The sequence below is a fragment of the Esox lucius genome, chromosome 12 (genome assembly GCF_011004845.1).
Source record: "Esox lucius isolate fEsoLuc1 chromosome 12, fEsoLuc1.pri, whole genome shotgun sequence".
NCBI classification, from domain to species: domain Eukaryota; kingdom Metazoa; phylum Chordata; class Actinopteri; order Esociformes; family Esocidae; genus Esox; species Esox lucius.
In genome coordinates, this window is record NC_047580.1 from 27,289,994 (window position 1) to 27,310,831 (window position 20,838).

The 20,838-nt window shown below is 42.6% G+C and overlaps 1 protein-coding gene across 4 annotated transcripts in view; it reads right to left on the minus strand.

Moving 5' to 3' along the window:
* syt6a (synaptotagmin VIa) overlaps positions 1-16,709 on the minus strand; it is a 56,521-nt gene extending 39,812 nt beyond the window's left edge. For 2 of the 4 annotated variants that reach the window (XM_020051369.2, XM_010875323.4), the window contains exon 1: positions 16,364-16,709. In XM_020051369.2, the coding sequence (XP_019906928.1) occupies positions 16,364-16,520 (157 nt within the window). In that variant the 5' untranslated portion in view covers positions 16,521-16,709. The remainder of the gene's footprint in view (positions 1-16,363) is intronic. The other 2 variants (XM_010875324.3, XM_034296133.1) reach the window with 2 other exon arrangements.
* Between the last annotated feature and the right edge of the window lie 4,129 nt (positions 16,710-20,838).

Genomic DNA, 20,838 nt, shown 5'->3' on the forward strand with positions numbered 1-20,838 from the left:
ATTCATTTTAAATGCACATTCATTTTAAAGCATTGTTTAAATACATTCGAAAGGAGTTTAAATGAAAAACTCTGAACAGAAATATTTATCTTTGGTAAAATGTGGCGTTACATAGCCAGAGACATTTGCTAGTTTAATGTGAACATATTTTTTGCCATGCATTTTGTCACTTCCTGACCAACTCAGTATTCTGCTGGTTGTCTATGAGCAATGTTAGAATTCTGTCCATTTGGAGACCACAGACATCCATGTTACAGGATTACCATATAGAAACATTCTGTGAACTGTTTATTGAACACTTAATTAGGCCTTTCACAGTTATCTAGCAGGCTTTTTCTCTTCTAATGTGTTTGTACTAACCTGAAGGCATTGACAGTATCCTCCATTTGTCATATGTTTAGACAGTGACAGCCTGAATTAAAATGTTCTAGGTACTATGGAGCGCAGCATCTCTGCCATCTTATAGATGCATGTTCTTAATTACACGCCTCATTGCAGATTACCTTGTGCATCATCTGCCTAAAGATGAACATCTGCGATAAATTAGCATGATGGAATTTTCAAAATTGACCCCAGTTCATTATTGCCTGCTTGTTAATTGTTATGTCTATTTGGATGCTTATAATGCAAAGTTATACAGTATGTTTGGATGTTTCCTCTTCACAAGTGCTGGGACATTATTGTAAAGAATGAGTTGACCGCAAGAAATCCAAACAAATATTTGTTTGAATAAAAAAAAAGGCATAAAATGACATTCAGTGCCTTTGGAATTCAGACCATTTCACTTTCTCCACACTCTTTTTTGTTATATACATAATTTATTACATTTATTGGGATAGTATAATTTACTATATTTGGATACCATCTGTAGATGCTTTACATATATTCATACTATCAACATAATACCAAGAACAAAGTACATGTTTGCTAAGGTTAAGGTTAGAGATAAAATTTGTATTGGTTTACAGAATGACTATCCAAATAGTGTTACCCAAGAATGATCAGATTTGATGGGGAGAGGCGCTGAACTGCAATCTTCAGGTCTCCCTACAGATTTTCAATGGGGTTCAACTCCAGGCTTTGCCTGGGCCATTCAAGGACATTCCCAGGTTTTTCTCAAACCCACTCTGTGTCATGCTGAAAGATGCCCAGTCTGAGGTCCTGTGCACTCTAGATCAGGATTTGAGGACTTCTCTGTAATGTTGCTGCTCCTCTCCTAGTCCTTTGAATGCCACAGCATGTTTTTTATAACCTTCCCGAGATCAGTGCCTCAACACAATTATATATCAGAGGTCTACAGAGAGTTCCTTGGACATTGTGGCATAGCTTTCCCTCTGACATGTACTTTGAAGTGTGGGACTTCACATAGACAGGTGTGTGCCTTTCTAAATCACAGTGGATCAGACTTGTTGGTCCGGCACATACCACAGATGCTAAGTCGGATTGTGATCTGCCATGAAGGTTTTGCAACGATGTTTAGGTCAGTGGCACATGCCCGGACCCAGGGTTTCCCAGCAGAACATTTCCCAGAGCGTCACACTCCCTCCACCGGCTTGTCGTCCCACAGTGCATTCTGGTGCCGTCACTTTCCCAGGTAAACACAGCCATCCACGTGTGGTAAAAGAAAACGGGACTCATCGGACCATGCAACCTTCTTCCACTGCTTCAAGGTCCAGTTCCGTAGGAGCTTTCAGCAGTGGACAGGGGTCATCATGGGCACACTGACCGTTCTGCAGCCACACAGCCCCAAACCCAGCAGGGTGCGAGGCACTGTGTGTTATGACACATTCCTCCCGAAACCATCATTAAAATCTTCTGCGACCTGTGCCACAGGACAGCCTTCATTGCCCTTGCGTATCGATAAGCCTTGGGTGGCCCAACCCCCTGTCGTCGGGGTTGTGTGTTGTCCCTCCTCGGACCACTGTCAGTAGATACTCACCACTGCTGACCGGGAGCACCATACAAGCCTTGCTCTGACCCAGTCGTCTGGCCTTAAGAATTTGTCCCTTGTCAAAGTCCCTCAGGTCTTTAATCCTGCCCATTTCTCCTGCATCCACCATGTGGAATATGAGGACTGATTGTTCACTTACCATCTAATCTACCCAGATCTTGACATGTACCCTTGTTACGAGATGATCAACGTTATTCTCTTCACCTGTGAGTGGTCGTACTGTTTTGGCACATCAGTGTAAAGTAGTTTGTTTTGCTTAGAAAATGTAGGGGAGCCGTTGACACAAATTGGGAAACCCAGCTGTTTCCCATAACTTTTCAACCACACATACGTAATACAAATATGAATTCTGTGGGTTAGAGAACAATTCCCAGGTATAATTCTTTTTCAGTATTATTGTCAACGCTTCAGTGGCCATGTGAAATCAGTGATGTTTTGTAGGCAGATACATGTAGGCCAAGTGAAAAATGTGTCATAGAGTCACAACATTCTCTTTTCCCTCTGTTCTCAGTATGCCTTTTCCACAATGGGCCCAATTGGAATGTCATTTCATCAATTCCCATTAGTTTCGGTAACATTATCTCAGGCTGTAGTCTGTTAGCACAGAGCTCTAAAACTATCAAGGAATAAAATCTCAAAATTAAGCTCAAGTTCTCCCTGCCTTAGTGCAAGTGAGACAAAATGTAAATTTGTCATTAGTTTTCATGTAACACTATCCCTGTAAAAATTGTCTCGATGAGCAACAGACAAATATGCATCTTTGCACACAAACGCCCAACTACTGACCCACTGACCTCACATGCCTTCCAGCCATATTTCATGAGGTTGTTATTCAATTTCTATTTGTACTCGTCTCCTCTGTGGTCCTTCATATGGGGGAACATTTCCTAAGGCCTTGTTAATGGGACTATAAGTGAAAACACAGAATAGGAACCAAGAAAGAATTCCAGGAAATTGAATGATGCAACCTGTACCCATACAGGGGTCAACAGTGCCAGATGTACACTGGGCATAAAGTATCTCGGCTCCTGCCGACTTGATAGTTCAACCTAAATTCATATTTGGCTGAAATTACACTTACCCTGAGTTGTTCTTGAAGGCTCATTGAGTAAATTTACATGACAACCCATTATACACCTTTGTCCCAGCCTGAAATTAGCTTTATTAGCATCGTCCAAATTCGTTTATTGAAACTACGAGTCCCAAGCAACAAAAGCTTTAACAAAAACTAACTAAATAAACACTTCAAACTAAATTCAGGAATCTGTTTCACTAGCATTGACAAAGGCAAGTAATGTCTTGTAAAAAATGACACCATGGCCCTTCTAAAAAAACTCAAGGTAAGGGTTATGGTAAAGGTTATTTTCCCCAAATATAAATCTAGGTCGAACTATTCCTTTAATCTAAGAAAATCTATTTGGACTAATAATAATATGCTGTATATATCAACTGTAATCAATGAATGACTACTTACATTAGATAAATGAATAAAATAACGAAAGCCTGCATAATCTGCTTTTCATTTTCACTCTCAGATTTCAGGCGTAGCATTTCTATAGTCCAATGCTACAATGAATACGGCCTCTGCAGATTTAATTAAAAACACATACACAGGCTACCCGGCGCGATAAAGTAGCATGTAATACAATCCACCTTTGGCGGTGGCATTTTGGAGCAAATTACGGTATTTTATGCATTCAGCATTCGGGAGTGCATTACATTACGTGTTGACAATGCTAACCTCTTCGTCATCATGCTGTCATGCCACTACCCTAAGGGCTCCACCGGGTCACGTGTAAATATCCACATCCCTCTAATGTTACCGTGCCCGTGGCCCTGTGTGACACCCTGTCACCGTAAGGTTCGTAAAATAAGGTTCATCTGTATGTTCAACTGTTTACTTGAACCGCTAGACCTCCCGCGATACAGCGGAAAAGAACGGTCCGCATTTGGCTACATCCCCTTCAAGTCTGACCAACGTGTTGCCTGCTTCAGGATCAAGGTCGATTGGACGCGGTACGCCAGCGTTTTCAGGAGACCTCGAGCGTGTGCAATTCGGCACATCAGTGCGCTTGATTAAGTCTGTGGGGGCCCACGTCTGGGAGTGAGTGTTTGTACATCACCCCCCCCCCTCCCCCAGAGGGAAATCCTGAGCTTCTGCTTTCAGCATGACAGTTGTGGTAACAGGAGGAACATAACAGAATGTCTGAGTGGGGCCCAGTTGGAGCCCTATACACTATGAATGTGCGCTGTTTTGTAACCAGAGCACTGTAGGAATCATAAAGTGAACAGGGTGCAGTTTGAGATCTGCGCCGTGTCTGTATGGGAGCCAAGTGAACAACTCCAGCCTCACTGAGTAGGAGTTGTCTAATCTAAATCTCCCTGTAAATGAGTTCTGTTTAGAGTAAGTAGTTAATGAGGAAAACGGGGCATGATGCAATTCATCTAAAGGAGCTACAGGCGTATATTTAATTCTACACAGGCCATGTAATTATTCAATGCCGGGGTTGAAGAACAACACGAAACGCATGTAATTCCTCTTTGTGGCTCGATCTTCTTCACAGGCTTCACAAAATGTCCACATTTTGAGGAGTGGCCACTGCATATACCAGGAGTAGAACGCCCTGTGATTTGCAGAATATCTTTTTTCATAGCTGTGATATACTGTTTCTCTGACGTTGTGTCATCTAGGGCACTCACCTCCTGGCATCGCAGAGCCTTAATACCAGAATCCATAAACCAATGCTGCTTCCCAAGACCCTGGAGGAGGGCTTTCCCACCACTCCGACCTGCATGGGAGCCACACCAGCCACATACATTATTCATTGCATTATCTATTGAGGGAGAAAACCAACTGTTCACTGCTAGTCTAAGAACAATAAAGCAATGTACTGTAAAACTGCAGCGTGAAATATATAGTGTTTTGGTCGTGTACCCATTCCTGTGGTCTAATGGTCTGGATGCCTATTGCAGGCAATCCAGACAGAGCATTTAAGTATTAATGCAGGAGGTTGGATTTGCATTGATGATGCTGCACATGACACAATAGTGCATGATGGGAAACGTCTCAATATCGTTCTACGGAAAGGAATCACCCCTGCAGTGCCCTCAGGGAACAAACTATACCCCCAGGGGTATCTCAAAATCTAAGAATAAAAAAGTACAGAAGAAAATAAAATAAAAGAACACAGAAAAGGCTGGGGGGTTCAAATTGGAATGCTACTCAACAGAAAGGGTGACTGGCATCGCAGACAGCTCCAGTGCTTTTTGTCTTTAGCACATTCTGATGAAAAACGGGTTCCACTTGGTTGCTCATTATTTCAGCCACCTTCTCACCCCAACCTGGTTGAAACACTGCGAAATGAGATCAGTTGAAGTTTAACCTATGGCTTCATCAGCCAGTCTCAGGCTTGAGAGCCGTAGTCGTCTGTGCGTTGTGGGGCTAAGGCAGGGATTAGAGCTACTGTAAATCAGTCTGAATTCTCACATTAGTGTGCATGAAGTAGTCGGAAGGATCTAGAGTTGAGAGTATTCGCTCCCGAAATCTTTTATTAATATGAAAAATACATAACACTTTTGTTACATTACTGATCGGCCTGTACTGTTTATATCCCGAATAAAACACGCCCGCCAAGTTCTTTTGGAAATGTTTGTGTACTCACTGTGAATTATTGTCAGTAAGAGATTCAGTGTAAAATAAATTATTAAAGGGAAGTTGGCCTAGGCTCTACAGTAATCTCGACAGCCTACTACTTCATTTGACGTTCTTGTTCTGTTGTTTTGGATTTCACCTGCAATGCGTCATTTGTTCCTGCCCTGTAAATGGAGGACTGAGGAACCAGTCCAGAAAGTGCTAAATGAATGAACCGGCCTGCATTCTAAATGGTACCCTATTAACTTTGTAGTCCACTATTTTTCAATATAATATGTGAGAGAACCCAGGTGATGTCCATTTCTATGCATTAGCCAGGCCCTGCTTTATTAAACCATGTTGAGATTCTGTATGATGTGTTAAAAAATTCAAACGCACCCACCTGAAGCAGTGCCTAGTGATAAGACCTGCATAGATAAGTGTGTTTGTATGCACATATGTGTGTGTGTGCGTATGTGTGTCTACTTGTGTCTGACTTCTGATAGTTGGAAAAACTGGCCCATTGTCTGTTCCCAAAGCCATTGTGCTCTAGTTTGTCACAAAGGGGAAAGTGACTTCAATCACTGACATGAAAAGCGAGAGAAACAACTTTTTAATACCCTACTATTTATCCGAAGGCAGAAGCAAAAAGTTACACGCAAAAAAATGTATATTGTATAATACATTTACTGGATGAGGTGAATAACAATAACGCGTGACAGTTCCGCAGCGGCGCGGAGCTGAAGGCCCAGAAGCAGCCCAGTCAGGCGCGCGAGTACCAGGCAATCAGACACATGCGTGGGTACCTGTGGGGATAACTGTTTGTCTTCCAGTCTCCTTTGAAGCAGTTGCCCCTTTTTCGGCATGTGGAGGAACCTGTTAACTGACAAGCATGATCCCCTAGTCTACCACGCAGAGAAACCTGCCTCCAGCGTAATTTGCTTGGATTCGCAATCCAGTATTTTTCCATTCTAGAGACATTGTTAAACCAATGTCCTTGCAGTTATGTTATCCTTAGTTCAGGTTTTTGTCTGATTGATTGCACCAATCAAGCAATTTCACAACCAAACGAAAACACTTCCTATACTGTAACGAGTCTGCAGATTTTGCGCCAGGAGGCAACACGTGTATGTGCATGTGTTGAAGCAGAGGAGAGACCGCGGAGATCTGCAGTACACACCCCCACACCACGTCTTCCAAAGGTGATGATATTGAAGCTTGTTTGAATGTTTGACCTCCCCGAGGTCCTGCAGCCACTTACAGATTTCCCCCCATACTTTACGGACACCCAGTGGTGTCGGACCGAAGGGAAAGGGGTACAAAGGCCCTAACGTGTAGAGGGGCCCTCGAAAATGTTTGAATCGTGAACAAAGAAGGGGAGGGGCCCTCAGAGACCACCTATGTACAGGGCCAAGACTTTTGTGCTACACCCCTACGGACACCCCTACAGTGGTACGCTCAACATCCCAAAAGAGACAAGGGAGGTACAGACCTGCCTGTACAGGTCACCCATTGACCTGATGAGACCGGCTGTTGGCGGTGTGGCCCAAATTTTAAGGGAATGTGAGAAAGGCCCAAGTTTCCACAACGATTCCGTCAATGCCACTTGGTTTTGTCCGGTGGCAACTACCCGACTGTTCGAATGAGTTCAAGACCTCCCAGTGGCATTTTCTCTTCCACTGAACACCATCACTCCCTCCGTTACTGTCAAACACGGTCAATACATTGGAACTGTAAAGTGTTCCTACCTTATTATTATGGATCCAGAGGGCACATATCACACCACATCTGACAATCTTCTGTCACTTGCTATTGTCCTCAATGCTTCTTGTCTATGGTGAGGTCCGCTAGCCTTTCTACCAAACGCATGTCTAATGTAAACCAGTTCTAAGCTATTTCTGTCCAGGTGCACTAATCAACATCGGTACAATCAAAAGCAAGATAGCCGCAGCCCACACAGTGGAGAAACCTCAACAACTCTATGCATCCTAGAAGGTGAGAATGTGCAATAAATAGCATCCAAAACAGTCACACAACACAGTCCATGGTAGCAGGCGAGGTTGTGGCCTGACCTAAGTTCGCCCACGTCTCATCTCTGTATCTCTCCCAAATCAAACCACTAAGATACAGTGGGGAGAACAAGTATTTATTACACTGCCGATTTTTCTTACAAAGCATGTAGAGGTCTGTAATTTTTTATCATAGGTACACTTCAACTGTGAGAGATGGAAAAATCCAGAAAATCACATTGCATGATTTTTCAGTAATTAATTTGCATTTTATTGCATGACATAAGTATATGATCACCTACCTACCAGTAAGAATTCCGGCTCTCACAGACCTGTTACTTTTTCTTTAAGAAGCCCTCCTGTTCTCCACTCATTACCTGTATTAACTGCACCTGTTTGAACTGGTTACCTGTATAAAAGACACCTGTCCACACACTCAATCAAACAGACTCCAACCTCTCCACAATGGCCAAGACCAGAGAGCTGTGTAAGGGCATCAGGGATAAAATTGTTGACCTGCACAAGGCTGGGATGGGCTACAGGACAATAGGCAAGAAGCTTGGTGAGAAGGCAACAACTGTTGGTGCAATTATTAGAAAATGGAAGACGTTCAAGATGACGGTCAATCTCCCTCGGTCTGGGGCTCCATGCAAGATCTCACCTCGTGGGGCATCAATGATCATGAGGAAGGTGAGGGATCAGCCCAGAACTACACAGCAGGACCTGGTCAATGACCTGAAGAGAGCTGGGACCACAGTCTCAAAGAAAACCATTAGTAACACATTACGCCATCATGGATTAAAATCCTGCAGCACATGCAAGGTCCCCCTGCTCAAGCCAACGCATGTCCAGGCCCGTCTGAAGTTTGCCAATGACCATCTGGATGATCCAGAGGAGGAATGGGAGAAGATAATGTGGTCTGATGAGACAAAAATTTAGCTTTTTGGTCTAAACTCCACTCGCCATGTTTGGAGGAAGAAGAAGGATGAGTACAACCTCAAGAACACCATCCCAACCGTGAAGCATGGAGGTGGAAACATCATTCTTTGTGGATGCTTTTCTGCAAAGGGGACAGGACGACTGCACCGTATTGAGGGGAGGATGGATGGGGCCATGTATTGCGAGATCTTGGCCAACAACCTCCTTCCCTCAGTAAGAGCATTGAAGATGGGTCGTGGCTGGGTCTTCCAGCATGACAACGACCTGAAACACACAGCCAGGGCAACTAAGGAGTGGATCCGTAAGAAGCATCGCAAGGTCCTAGAGTGGCCTAGCCAGCCTCCAGACCTGAACCCAATAGAAAATCTTTGGAGGGAGGTGAAAGTCTGTATTGCCCAGCGACAGCCCCAAAACCTGAAGGATCTGGATCAGGAAACGTATGATCTCTGTAATTGCAAACAAAGGTTTCTGTACCAAATATTAAGGTCTGCTTTTCTGATGCATCAAATACTTATGTCATGCAATAAAATGCAAATGAATTACTTAAAAATCATACAATGTGATCTTCTGGATTTTTGTTTTAGATTCCATCACTCACAGTTGAAGAGTACCTATGATAAAAACTACAGACTTCTACATGCTTTGTAAGTGGGAAAACCTGCAAAATCGGCAGTGTATCAAATACTTGTTCTCCCCACTGTAGCTAAGCATCTTGTGTTTTGCTTTCATGTGTCAGAATACATTTGAAGGGATGGGTGTATAACACATAATGGCATGTAATGCCCTCACAGCTTAGTGACGGATACCCACGGCATAGTGAAGTACATTCCATTCCCTGGCTGAGGATAACGCAAAGTGACAAAGGATTTGGTCTAGAATGGTGTGACACGTACCCTCTGACACAGTGGTCCATTCTAGCAGAAACACTGCTGAATGACATTTCTTGTGTACCTCCCTAGAGTCCCAAATCCCTGGCTGGCTCCTCAGTCATGCCATACAAACAGTCATGCGTATGTGCCATGCCCTTACTAAACCCTCTGAATTTACATCTTATTCTGTTGATATAAACATATGTGCAATGTAGCCCTCTCATTGAACACAGCCATTAACACAAACATACTATAATCAGGTCAAATACATGAACATTACATGTGTTATATACATGCTATTTCATTCCTTCTATCGATTGTTCTATGAATATCCAAATTTATTACAATACATGTAACTAGAAGTGACATCACCTGAAGTGAATGAGCTAAATATTTTCCAGCCATTCCATTGGCCAATACCTTTAAGAACAAAATAAAACTCTATTGAAACAAATAGATTAAATGGGTAGGAGTTGTCAGTTCACTGCTGCAAGGAATAATATCCAACATGCAGAGATTAAGTCACACAAGAAAAGTGAATTTAAATATCAAATATACAAGTGATAGAACCTCCAAGGGGCACAGAGGTCTAAGTCACATGTCTGGACTGCATTAAGTTCTTTGAGTCTTGGTCACGGTATACCGACGGTGCCGAGGGGTTCTGTGGAGGGGATTGTAAATTCGCCGGCCAGAGCAGATGGGTAGATGTCGGACAGGGCTGCCTCGTCCCGTCGTGCTCTATTGATTCCTTGCAACCCATCGCTTCTTGCCTCTGAAGTTGATCAGAATCGGTCCTGGTTGTTGCCTGGATGGGAGATCAGATGTAGCTGGAACTGAGGTTATAGAGCCAGCAGGGAACACTTCTCTCAGGTCTGGGGATTAAATCCCATTGCTCCAGATCAGTGAAGGGGGGTCACACTGACCTGTGCACTGTGGCATTTTCCAGATTAAAATTAAAAGAGCAAATTCACCTGGACATCAGTTGAACACAAGGTCGAATCAAAATGTGACTGCTTTTAACCCAACCTCTCTGGGTGCTGGGAGCTGCCATGTCACCAATCATTAGAGTGTGCTGTTAATCCCAGTGTCCGGGCCGGAACATCAGGGCCACCTAATCATCACCAGCTTCCAACTGACTCATTAATTCTCTATTCAACAGTTATTTGACAAGCTAAGTCAACTGAGAACCAATTCTCATGTATTCGTAATTCCAGTGATTTTTGACAAGATCCCCTTCACTTTTGGCTGAAATGCATCTGAGACCTTTACAAACCATCATGCTTCATAGAAAGACAGGCATTAAGGCTCCTTGCTTTCTGGTCTTTTGTGTATTCCCATCTGCTTGTAGCCTTTCCACATGAATGTTTTCTTAGCTACAACACACCTTACAAGATGCTGAGCAAGCACTGGATTTTCTTCTGTCCCTGAAGGGAATAAACTTTAAGCATTGTTCAGATAAAGACATATTTCTGGGCCTTCCAATGCATTTTCTGTCATCCCAGTTTCTTCACATTTCTTCTTTATGACAGTCCATCAACCCATCTCACAAGAAATCAGTTACCTTTTGGAAAATACAATAAATTATAATTACTTAATGTTATATAGAGTTTTGCAAACAAATACACACAACCCATATATTAGAATAAAGTTCTCTCAGATGGCAGAGTACTGTATACAAATTGTTAGAACCATCAGGGCCCGGATCCATTATTTCAACTTTGAAGAGAGTGTGAGAGACGCCAGACAAAGGGAGGTTAGCTTGATGGGACCCAGACTAAAGGAGGTTTCCTCAATGGGACCCAGAGTAAAGGAGGTTACCTCGAAAGGGACCCAGACTAAAGGAGGTTACCTCAATGGGACCCAGACTAAAGGAGGTTACCTCGAAAGGGACCCAGACTAAAGGAGGTTACCTCGATGGCACCCAGACTAAAGGAGATTACCTCGATGGGACCCAGACAAAGGGTGGTTTCCTCGATGGGACCCAGAACAAGGGAGGTTACTTCGATGGCACCCAAACAAAGCCGAATCAAATCATGCAATAAAGGTGTTACAGATGCAGAGATGCTACATCTTTAAAGACACCTCATCTTCAATCAACTTCTAAGATCAAAACCATTGACCAGAGACGCCAACATGGAAAGGAGGTCCCCCTTTTTGGTTGCCCTGTTGGTCAGCCACACAATCAGACCCCAAAAGGTACAAGAACAATTATCTTTGATAATGAAATTCATCACAAATTAGATTCTGGTTTTCTTTACAAAGAAGAGAAACTGAAATGTAAGCTTTCACACGGCTAAGCCATCACTATTTACCATAACAAAATCAAACAGCTTCATAAGACTATAAAAACACAGCTCATATGTCACTGTATTTCTGATGAGAATGCCTAAGGACAATGGAACTCTAGGCCCCAACACATTATTTCATCTGGAATACACAGATGGACTTTGAAGTCTGTTCGTGTATTACATATACCCCAATTTAATCCCTAAGACTCATTTGATGCTACTACCATGGGTTATTTAGCCCAGAAAGTATTAAAGCAGGGGCCTGCCTAATGGCGCAGAGACACAGATAGGCATCTTAGCAAGTGCTTGGTTCATGTAACAGCTCGGTTAGTTTGTTTCTGATGGGGTGAGTAGGGATGAAAGTGTCTAGTTGAGGCATCATTCTTTAGAGTAACCAGTAGTAGATTGTGACATAACTATCTAAGATCAAAATCTGCTATTTTAATAGCAAGTTACTTTTAAAATAGCAGATGTTGAGGGGAAATTTGTAAATAAGTTAGTATCAGGCGTGTGTCTGGCATTTTGTATGTAGTGAAGGCCAGTTAACCAGGGTGTTAAAGTTACATTAGTAAGTGTTGATGCTTAAGTGGACGGCAGTCAGGTAAATCTAATTTACAGAGCATTTTAGTGGCAAGCCAGTACACCATAGTTATAGACAAGGAATGGCATTTTTACAAGAGTATACTTTGCAGTAAAGGATGCCTTATTGCAAAAGGAGAAACCACCTCAGGATTTCACTGAATGACAGTATTCAAGCCTAAAATCAACATATGGAGGATAGCTCCTACAACTTGCAGTTACACATGCTAATTACTCATTTATCAGTTATTGACCTCAACATAAACCATATTCAAATAATGTAGCCCATACATTTGATTCAGTGAAGGCACGCACCTCACAGCCTATCCAGGTTTGACCGGCCCGGGCTCATGGTCTGCACGGCATTGTAGACTTGAAAGTGTGACCCTACAACCCTCAATAACTCACAGAACCAGACACAGATTCACATGATCTCATCTGTCTCTTCAGACAGACATGGGTCTGCAACTATCATCTGGACTGTAGCACACGTATTTCCTTATAGAATCAGTAATATAGGAAGAATACTGGAGATGCTTCCGATAAATTTAAACACAGTTTAGCCACACAGAATTCTTCGCAATTTTTAATCCTGTGGCTTATATTTCATGTATTATATTTCATGTATATATCACAGGCTTTTATTTATCACAGGCTTATATTTCATGTATTATTACCAGAGCTGTCAAACGATTAAAATAATGAATCGCAAAAACCTCTGTAGTTAATAGTGATTAATCTCAATTTTAGTTCAAATGAGTGTGTTTTTGAATATATAAACAATTTTCTGTTTAAAATGCTGTGCATTATGTTTAAGTTGTATTGTGTTTTATTATTATTATTATTATGAAATGTTATAAGTGCAGGCACAATCTTTTACCAAGTTGGTCCAATAGAACAGGGTATCATGGTACTTCAATGTCTCCCCTCACATTATTATGCTTGCTGGCAGAATCCATTTGGATTACACTTTATTTTGAGAGTCCCAATATCTGTAGATGTTCTACAGATAGAAATACTGTCAACAAACTTTCAAGAAACTTTAAACAAACTATTGATTGATAACTAATTGCTAAGGTTAAGGTTAGAAAAAGGTTTAAGGGCTATGTTTAGGGATGTAATGAAGGTTAGGATATAGATAAGTGTTAGGGTTAGTAGATAGCTGGTTAAAATGTTACAGGTAGTCAGTAGACAATCTGTAGAGGACCTAGAGGCAAACTTTTGGGACTCTCAAAATAAAGTGTTACCTTCATTTGTAAATTGAAATAGAAAGCTGGTCGTCTCTGATCCATTAGTTCTACCATCTCCTACCATTGTGCCCTTGAACAAGGTACCAAGTACAATAACAGCTATTTTAAAATGTTTGATAAAACTCATATTAGTCCCCCAATCTGGAAAGTTGCAGGTATGTTATCCAACACAAAATCACACCTATGCTTTTCCTGGTTTTGATCTTTTTTTAGGCATAGGCATAAAAAGGTAGCAATAGAGATTTATCCACAAACATTGAACATTTATTGATTTATTTATTCACAACAGGGAAGTTGTTGATTCTGCTATTATAATATATTTTTGTGGAAATGCGACTTGCGACAACATTAATGCTTCTAGGGATCAGTTTCAGAAAAGGGTGCCCTCACATATTTGTAAATTGTGTGTAGCCCAATCATAAGGCACTTGGGAATGTGCTAAAAAACTATCAGTGAAAACCATACAGCAAAACCAGACCAGTGCAATGTTTTTAATTCAATGGTAGGAAAACTCAAGTTGGAAAACAGAGGAGAAGACTGATTTGTCTTGAATGTTGAAGACTGAGCTGCGCAGTGCAACATTGGTTGAGTGTAAAATATAGTATTCTCCTCCTCATATTGTCGGTCATATGAGTCTCCCCACACAGCTAGTCCTAGTCTAATGATGGATGAAGTAATCTGCAGAGAGGAAAGTTGGAGTGGGGGTGAGGTGTAGGACTAAAGAAACAAGAGAAGGTGGCAAAAATGCCCTGAGCATAGAGTAAGAAGCTTGACTTATGGAAAACTGCTTTCACAGATGATTGAGGAACATAAGGACAGCGAGGAGAAAGTGAAACGATGATAGGTCATCAGGAATATATGTTTTCCTCCATTTTTGAGATCAGGAATAACATCAGGAAATCCATAACATGAACTTTGCTGGGTAGGTAACAAATCTAACAAAGCCCTGTACTGCCCAGATGTCAGCAAACCTCTAACTGGGGCTCCATGTCTAAAACTATCTTCAACCTTTGCGGATCTGCATTTAATCTAGCGGACATGCTATGCTCGTGTAAATGGACCTCCAGCAGAGTCTGCATAAGTGAAACTGAGACACACCTCTTGAGCCACGGAGAGCCCAAATGGGATTCGGCTATCCAAGCTTCAGGAGGAAGTTGGTTTCACTGTTGGGGTCACAGGACACAGAAGATCTTCAACTCGGCTGAGTGCGAGATTCACCATGGCATTCAGTGTCCATTATAGTCTTAAGTAGCAACCACTACAGCTTTGTCCTTTACAAAAGACCTGCAAGACTATTAAGGTATATGAAAGTACACTGTTGCTACACTGGTGCTGTAATTGAACCATTAGTCAACTATATTTTACACCTACATCATAACATATATAGCTAGTTAGCTATTATGCTAAAAACTCACAACATAAATTGTAAGGTAGCAGTGTTACAATTTGGCCAAAGATGGTTAGGTTTTAAAGTGAACTAGCTTCCACTTGTTTGGTATTTATATGTGAACTATCTAGTTTTGCTAGCTCATATTAGTTAGGTTCTGAGTTGAAGTCAGTCATTACTGTCTTTAGCTAACAGGATGGTTTCTTCTGATGAGAAAGCTAAAACATCAGAGCTTCATTAACTTTCAATAAAAGTGTGGTAAAAAAACACAGTTGAATAAGAACTTTAAACCATAATTTATCTCTTACCTTGATTTGAATCTCTTCTAATCTCACATTGATGGTCCAATAGGGGTCTGTTTTTCTTCAAATGTATTTTTTTTTACTGATTACTATTGCATTGTGTGATTATGATCCAACTTTTTCTCCCAGTATCTCCTTTCTCACATTTACTCCACTTATTTGTAGTAAGACAAGTTGGTAGTGTTAGTGCAGTATAGTTTAAAAGAAAAAAGAACAAGCTAGATTGGTAAATACAACTACTAGCTACAGCTCATCTTGTTTTCAGTGAAGTGCACTCCTTGAGTAACACGCATGCTTGCACCTCAAACATGAGAAGGACTGAGATGGACAGGGAAGTTGGCACATGCACAGTCACAAGGAAAACAAAATTATGTACAGTTTTGTATACCCTAGCAGCAAGAGAACGATGCGCAGATAGACCAGGTAAAAACAAGAAACCTTTCAAAAAAAACTTTAGATCTTTAGATGTTTTCTCATGGTATTTTAATTAAACATACAGATTTTGTACCATAAATAGCACTTAGTAAGAATGTTCACTGAGGTAAATTGTGCTTTCCTCATGAGTCCTCTAATTAAGTTTGCCCATTCACACATTATTTGTTTCAGTTGCAGGGAAGGGTGTGTTCCCATCTGTTACAATGTTAGCGGACATTAGTCAGCTAAAGGCTGATTTATTAGTGTTATGGCAGCTCTGCTAACCCAGACAAACAAAAAAGTCACTCTGAGGTTGGTTTATGTACCTATGGCTGCTCTGCCCATGGGTTACAAAAACTCATTAGATGTGCACAAGGCCTAATGTGACCCTCATGCAAGCATTCAAGTTATCAAGGGCAGTGAGGATAACAAAAGAAACACATAATAAGTAGTAATCTAGAATATTCTGCAAAAATGCATTCGATGTATACCATGTGGCATGTATCAACTTGTTTTTAAGTCACAATATTTTAAACGGTACACAAAGGTTATTACGCGAAGTAGAGCAAATTCAGCAAAAATGACAGAAATGGGAGCTTAGCTTTTGAGAAACAAGAGGTGGCAGAAGGAAAAACTAATTACTAATAACAAGTAAAAGTGCAGAAACACAGGGTCCGTTCAGGACTGTAGACATTGTAACATAACATGCATTACGTTCTGTTGGTATTTACAAAATGTTCTTACCTGGTTCCTTGTGGTCCAAATTCTGGTTGGACAGCATAAATAGGAAATCCTGACAGGTGTCTTGGTCCAGTAGCTGGTTGTTCTGGAGGCAAAGGTCAACAATCAGGGTCACAGCTTTCTGACAGAACATGTCATACTCCTCTCCGTCAGGACTCATGCTCCCAGCTGCATTCTCTCTCTCTCTCTCTCCGCACTGTGTCTCAGCAACGTGCTCATCCAAGGAGACTCACAGAACGTAACACATGCGGAACTGCACCCACACTGACACAGCCTCTTGGCGTAGAGAGAAGACAAATTCAACTTCTCTCCGTTCGTACAGCTGATTCTGTCTTGTACTGTCTCTCAAGTGTCTCCATGTGTGGAGGTTGGTGTGTGTGTGTGTGCATGTCTAAATGTGAGTTTGCATGATCTGGGTCAAGTTTGTGTGTGTGTGTGTGTGTCTGTATTATTAAGTGTGTGTGTACATATACAGCTAACGTTTGAAGACTGTGTGTCTGTGTGTTTGTGCCTCAGTTTGTGCGTACGACAGTGTAGGGGCTTAATGAATCACTAATGCCCCCAGGTATTCTAGAGAATATAATTATTGCATCACATTTATTCTGATGCGCTGGCAAACAAAATATGGATGCTAGAGCCCCTGTTTCTTTTGTTCTCCCTCCTGTCTCCCATTGTCCCCTGTTCCAGCCCCCCCCCCCCCCCCCAACGGTGAACAGCAGCAGATCACAGAGTGCACTCTGCACAGAACACACAGATACTAAAAGCTTGCGTCTAACCCAAACCCACCAAAAACGCAACACCCTAACTCATGTTGGTCAGCGTGGATGTTGATGCCCGTCTCTTTTCTCCCCCACCTCCCACCGGACTCCTCCCCCCACCGTTCCACGCTAATACATCTGCCTGTATGTGTAATAACAAAAAGTCCCTCGTTAAGACCAGCGGGCTGCTTGTTTTTCTCAGGTCGGCTGATCCCCCCCTTGGTTTTTGTCCCCTCAGGTATCACTCCCTCCCCGAGCGAAGATAATCCCCCTGTGCCTAACACTTCTTACTGCTCCTCTCCCTCCTCCTCCTCCTCCTCCTCCTCCTCCTCCTCCTCGCCCTCCTCCAAAATGTGATTGCCTGCGCTTAATGTGCTTAATGTTTCCCAAAGTGTATTTAGTAGGAGTCGGGAAGAGGAGGAAGAGACTTACTGTTGGAGAGAGTTATTCTGTGTGGAAGACATAATCTAACCTGACATAATCACTGCCTGTTGTCAACTTCTGAATAATTTTTTGTATGGGGCTGTGGCTTAACAGCCTTTTGAGTGTATTTGGATACGTATTTGTGCATCAACGTCGAGAGGAACTTGCAAGTTTGTCTGTGTACATTAAGATGCTCTTTTCCTGAATGTTATTTAATATAAGGGCCAAGTAAAAGAAAACAATAAACGTGGGTGCTAGTGATTTGCAGTGTCAGCATTCCATAAAATGTAATAGTTATATTGTCTTGGTAATGTTTTGTTCTACTCATGAGCGAACACATATTAGATTTTCTTTAAGATCATCGTTATGATAGAAGTTGGACCCCCCCGAGATATATTTTGGATGAATTCATTAATTTACATTAATCTACAGTCTGTCCCTACAGGACTGGGGCATGTGACTGGTGCAAACTTGTTTTAATTGACTTGACATGTGTGCACAGTTATATTGAAACTCTTCGTGAACTTTCTGACCCTGAGCCTCAATTACATTCTTACTGAGTGGAACATTATTTAATCAACCCTAATTTAATCAACATAATGACGAATGAGATGTGGAAAAAATTTATTTCATGCCTCTCCAGCCTACATATAAAATTATTTTGAGGCTAGTCAGGCCCGGATTCCCATATACTGTGTAATTGAGTCAAGACGGAGCCACTTCATTAAAAACAGAGACATCAAAATTTTTTGTGGGGTAGGTCTTCAGAATGTTTCTGAGATAATTGGGTTCTAATCTCAGTCAGTGTTCACCTTGCCTGGCCACACAAACTCCATGATCAGGACTATCTATAGATCACAAAAACAAACATTCAGAGCGGTCCCATGAAACCCGTGGGTTGGCCCAGAGCCAAAACACATGGGTACAACAGGAGTCATTGGTCACAATGCTCTAATAGGTTTGAGATGATCCATCCAACTGAAGAATACTTCCTATAGCAATCTACTATTTTCTCTTAAATGCAATGGAAGGCGTCCCAAACTGAAATAAAATGAAACATGCTGTGGACGATTTCACCTTGAGTCGTCAGGCAAGTGTCTCCTCAAATCCTGGTTGGACCCACTCTCAGGTCCTTTAATCCTTTCTTGTACCCAGGTAATGAGGAATGGATCTGCTCAGGGGGACAACAAATTATAACTGTCTGCACCTCTTCAAAGGACTCAATTACTTTCTCCATGTACTCTAGCTGATCTAGCCTTCTTCACATGTGCATTGTCTGGCTATTACTGGAGGGTCAATCACAAACCACCTGTTGCCACAAACCATATGGTTGTGAGGCAAGAACTGGAAATTGCTTGATGGAGCGACGCGTCTTACTTGTCAGTTATTATGCTGTTAGGCTGCTGTTTTAATTAAAATCTCATAACGTCTGTAATTTAGCATATGAACTCACATCCACATAGACAGCCATTTTAAGACACTTTGAGAAATGATTCAGCCCAACACTAATTCATTTTATGATCGGTGTGCGGGGGAACAAGATGTGTGAACAGCTAAGCTGTGATTGGCTAAGAGAGAAGATCACCGCACGTATACAAATGAATCATATCACAGACAAAGAGCTTCGCTGTACAGTGCGTTGAGTGATTTAGGACAAGTGGCGTTTCCACATAGCCGCTACAATGTGTTGGTGCAGTGTGCCAGAGTACACATTCCACCGCGGAATGAAATTAGCGGAATGTATTAAATAAATGTTATGACACTATGACTACAGGGACAGAGCAGCGTCCTTTACACCACTGCTGCCAACACTCAGAGAGCACGGTGATAGCCCAGTGTGACGGCGCTGTGTTCTACTAATGCACTTGAGAGAAAAATAGACATGCAGATGTGACAGTCCAGCCAGCCCTGCGGCCTTGCAATTGTTCATCAGAGCTTTTTGGATGGCAGATTGACAGTAAAGCCAGTTGTCGGTAGAACAATAACACAATGTCATCCCTGCCACTGTTTTAGTTGCAAAGCAGAGGGATCTTTCTGGAGAAATGTAACAAAAGTCATACTCTCAAAATTCATAAACAAAGCCAATGGATTGAAAGACTGATCATCAGTGATGTCAATTGTATTTGATATAAACTAAATATTCCAATATATTATGCACAAATATATATATTTGGTGCATGGTGCAGGTAGGAAGACGACAGATGGTATTATTTTTATGGAGAAAGTACACCTAACCTCACTCTATCTACAGGACAATCCATTGCAGTAAGACATTTAAAATGTATGAGATTCTGTAACGGTGGCGATAGTGGAGGAACAAGGCGCATACACTCGGTGTAGGGTTTTTAATGAAAATTAAACCTACACAAAAACAAACTTAAAGAAAACAAAGGGGCTGAATCCTTAGACAGCAAAACAGAAACACTCCCCGGTTACGCGTGACATACAGACAGTACCAACAATGATGGACAAATGTGGGGAGCAGAGGGGAAACATTTAAACACATACTGACGAGATGATTGGGACCTGGTGTAAATAGTTGAAGACATGTGACACGAAGACAAGCCCGGGATGTGTTTGTGGAGTGAGGGGAACTGACGGCGGCGGCCACTGGGCAGCGTGGGGGAGCTGGCGGCTGCGGCCACTGGGCAGCGTGGGGGAGCTGGGAACACCCGGCACCTTGGGGTTGGCACCGGACGTAAGGCCGACTGCGGAGCAGCAGCTGGGGAAGCAGGGGGCCGCCGGGCGGTGGCAGGCCGCAGAGCAGGGAGTGGGGCACGCCGAATGGCCAGGGGACTACTCGTCCCGTCCAACCCGTGGCAGGTAGGAGGCACGGGCTGCCGCTTCCTCCTACGGCCTCCTCTCTTACGTCCCGTCCTCTCCGCCTCCTGCTTCTCCTGTAGGAGCCCTTTAAACACATCCTCCTCCTGCCGAGTGAGGGGCTTGACCTCTCCCCATTGGTCTACGCCCCATAGCACCCCGCCAACATTTTCTTGGGGCGACCTCCAGCTTTGCTCCCCCAGGGGGTCTTCCTCCACTCTCCCATACACCACCTCCTCATTGTCCGAGGAGAGGGAGTCAGACCCCCAATCACCTCTCCAGGAATACTCCCCTCTCATAGGATAAATCGGAGGGGAGTAGCCGGAATAAGCGCAGAGATGCAGAGCTTCCTCCTCCGGCATCTCTGGCTTCTCCCACGGCCACAGGGTGTTACCCCTGTGACCATGGCAGGTTTTATTCCCACGCCTGCGGGTTCCTTTTTGGTCGATCATTCTGTAACGGTGGCAGTAGCGGAGG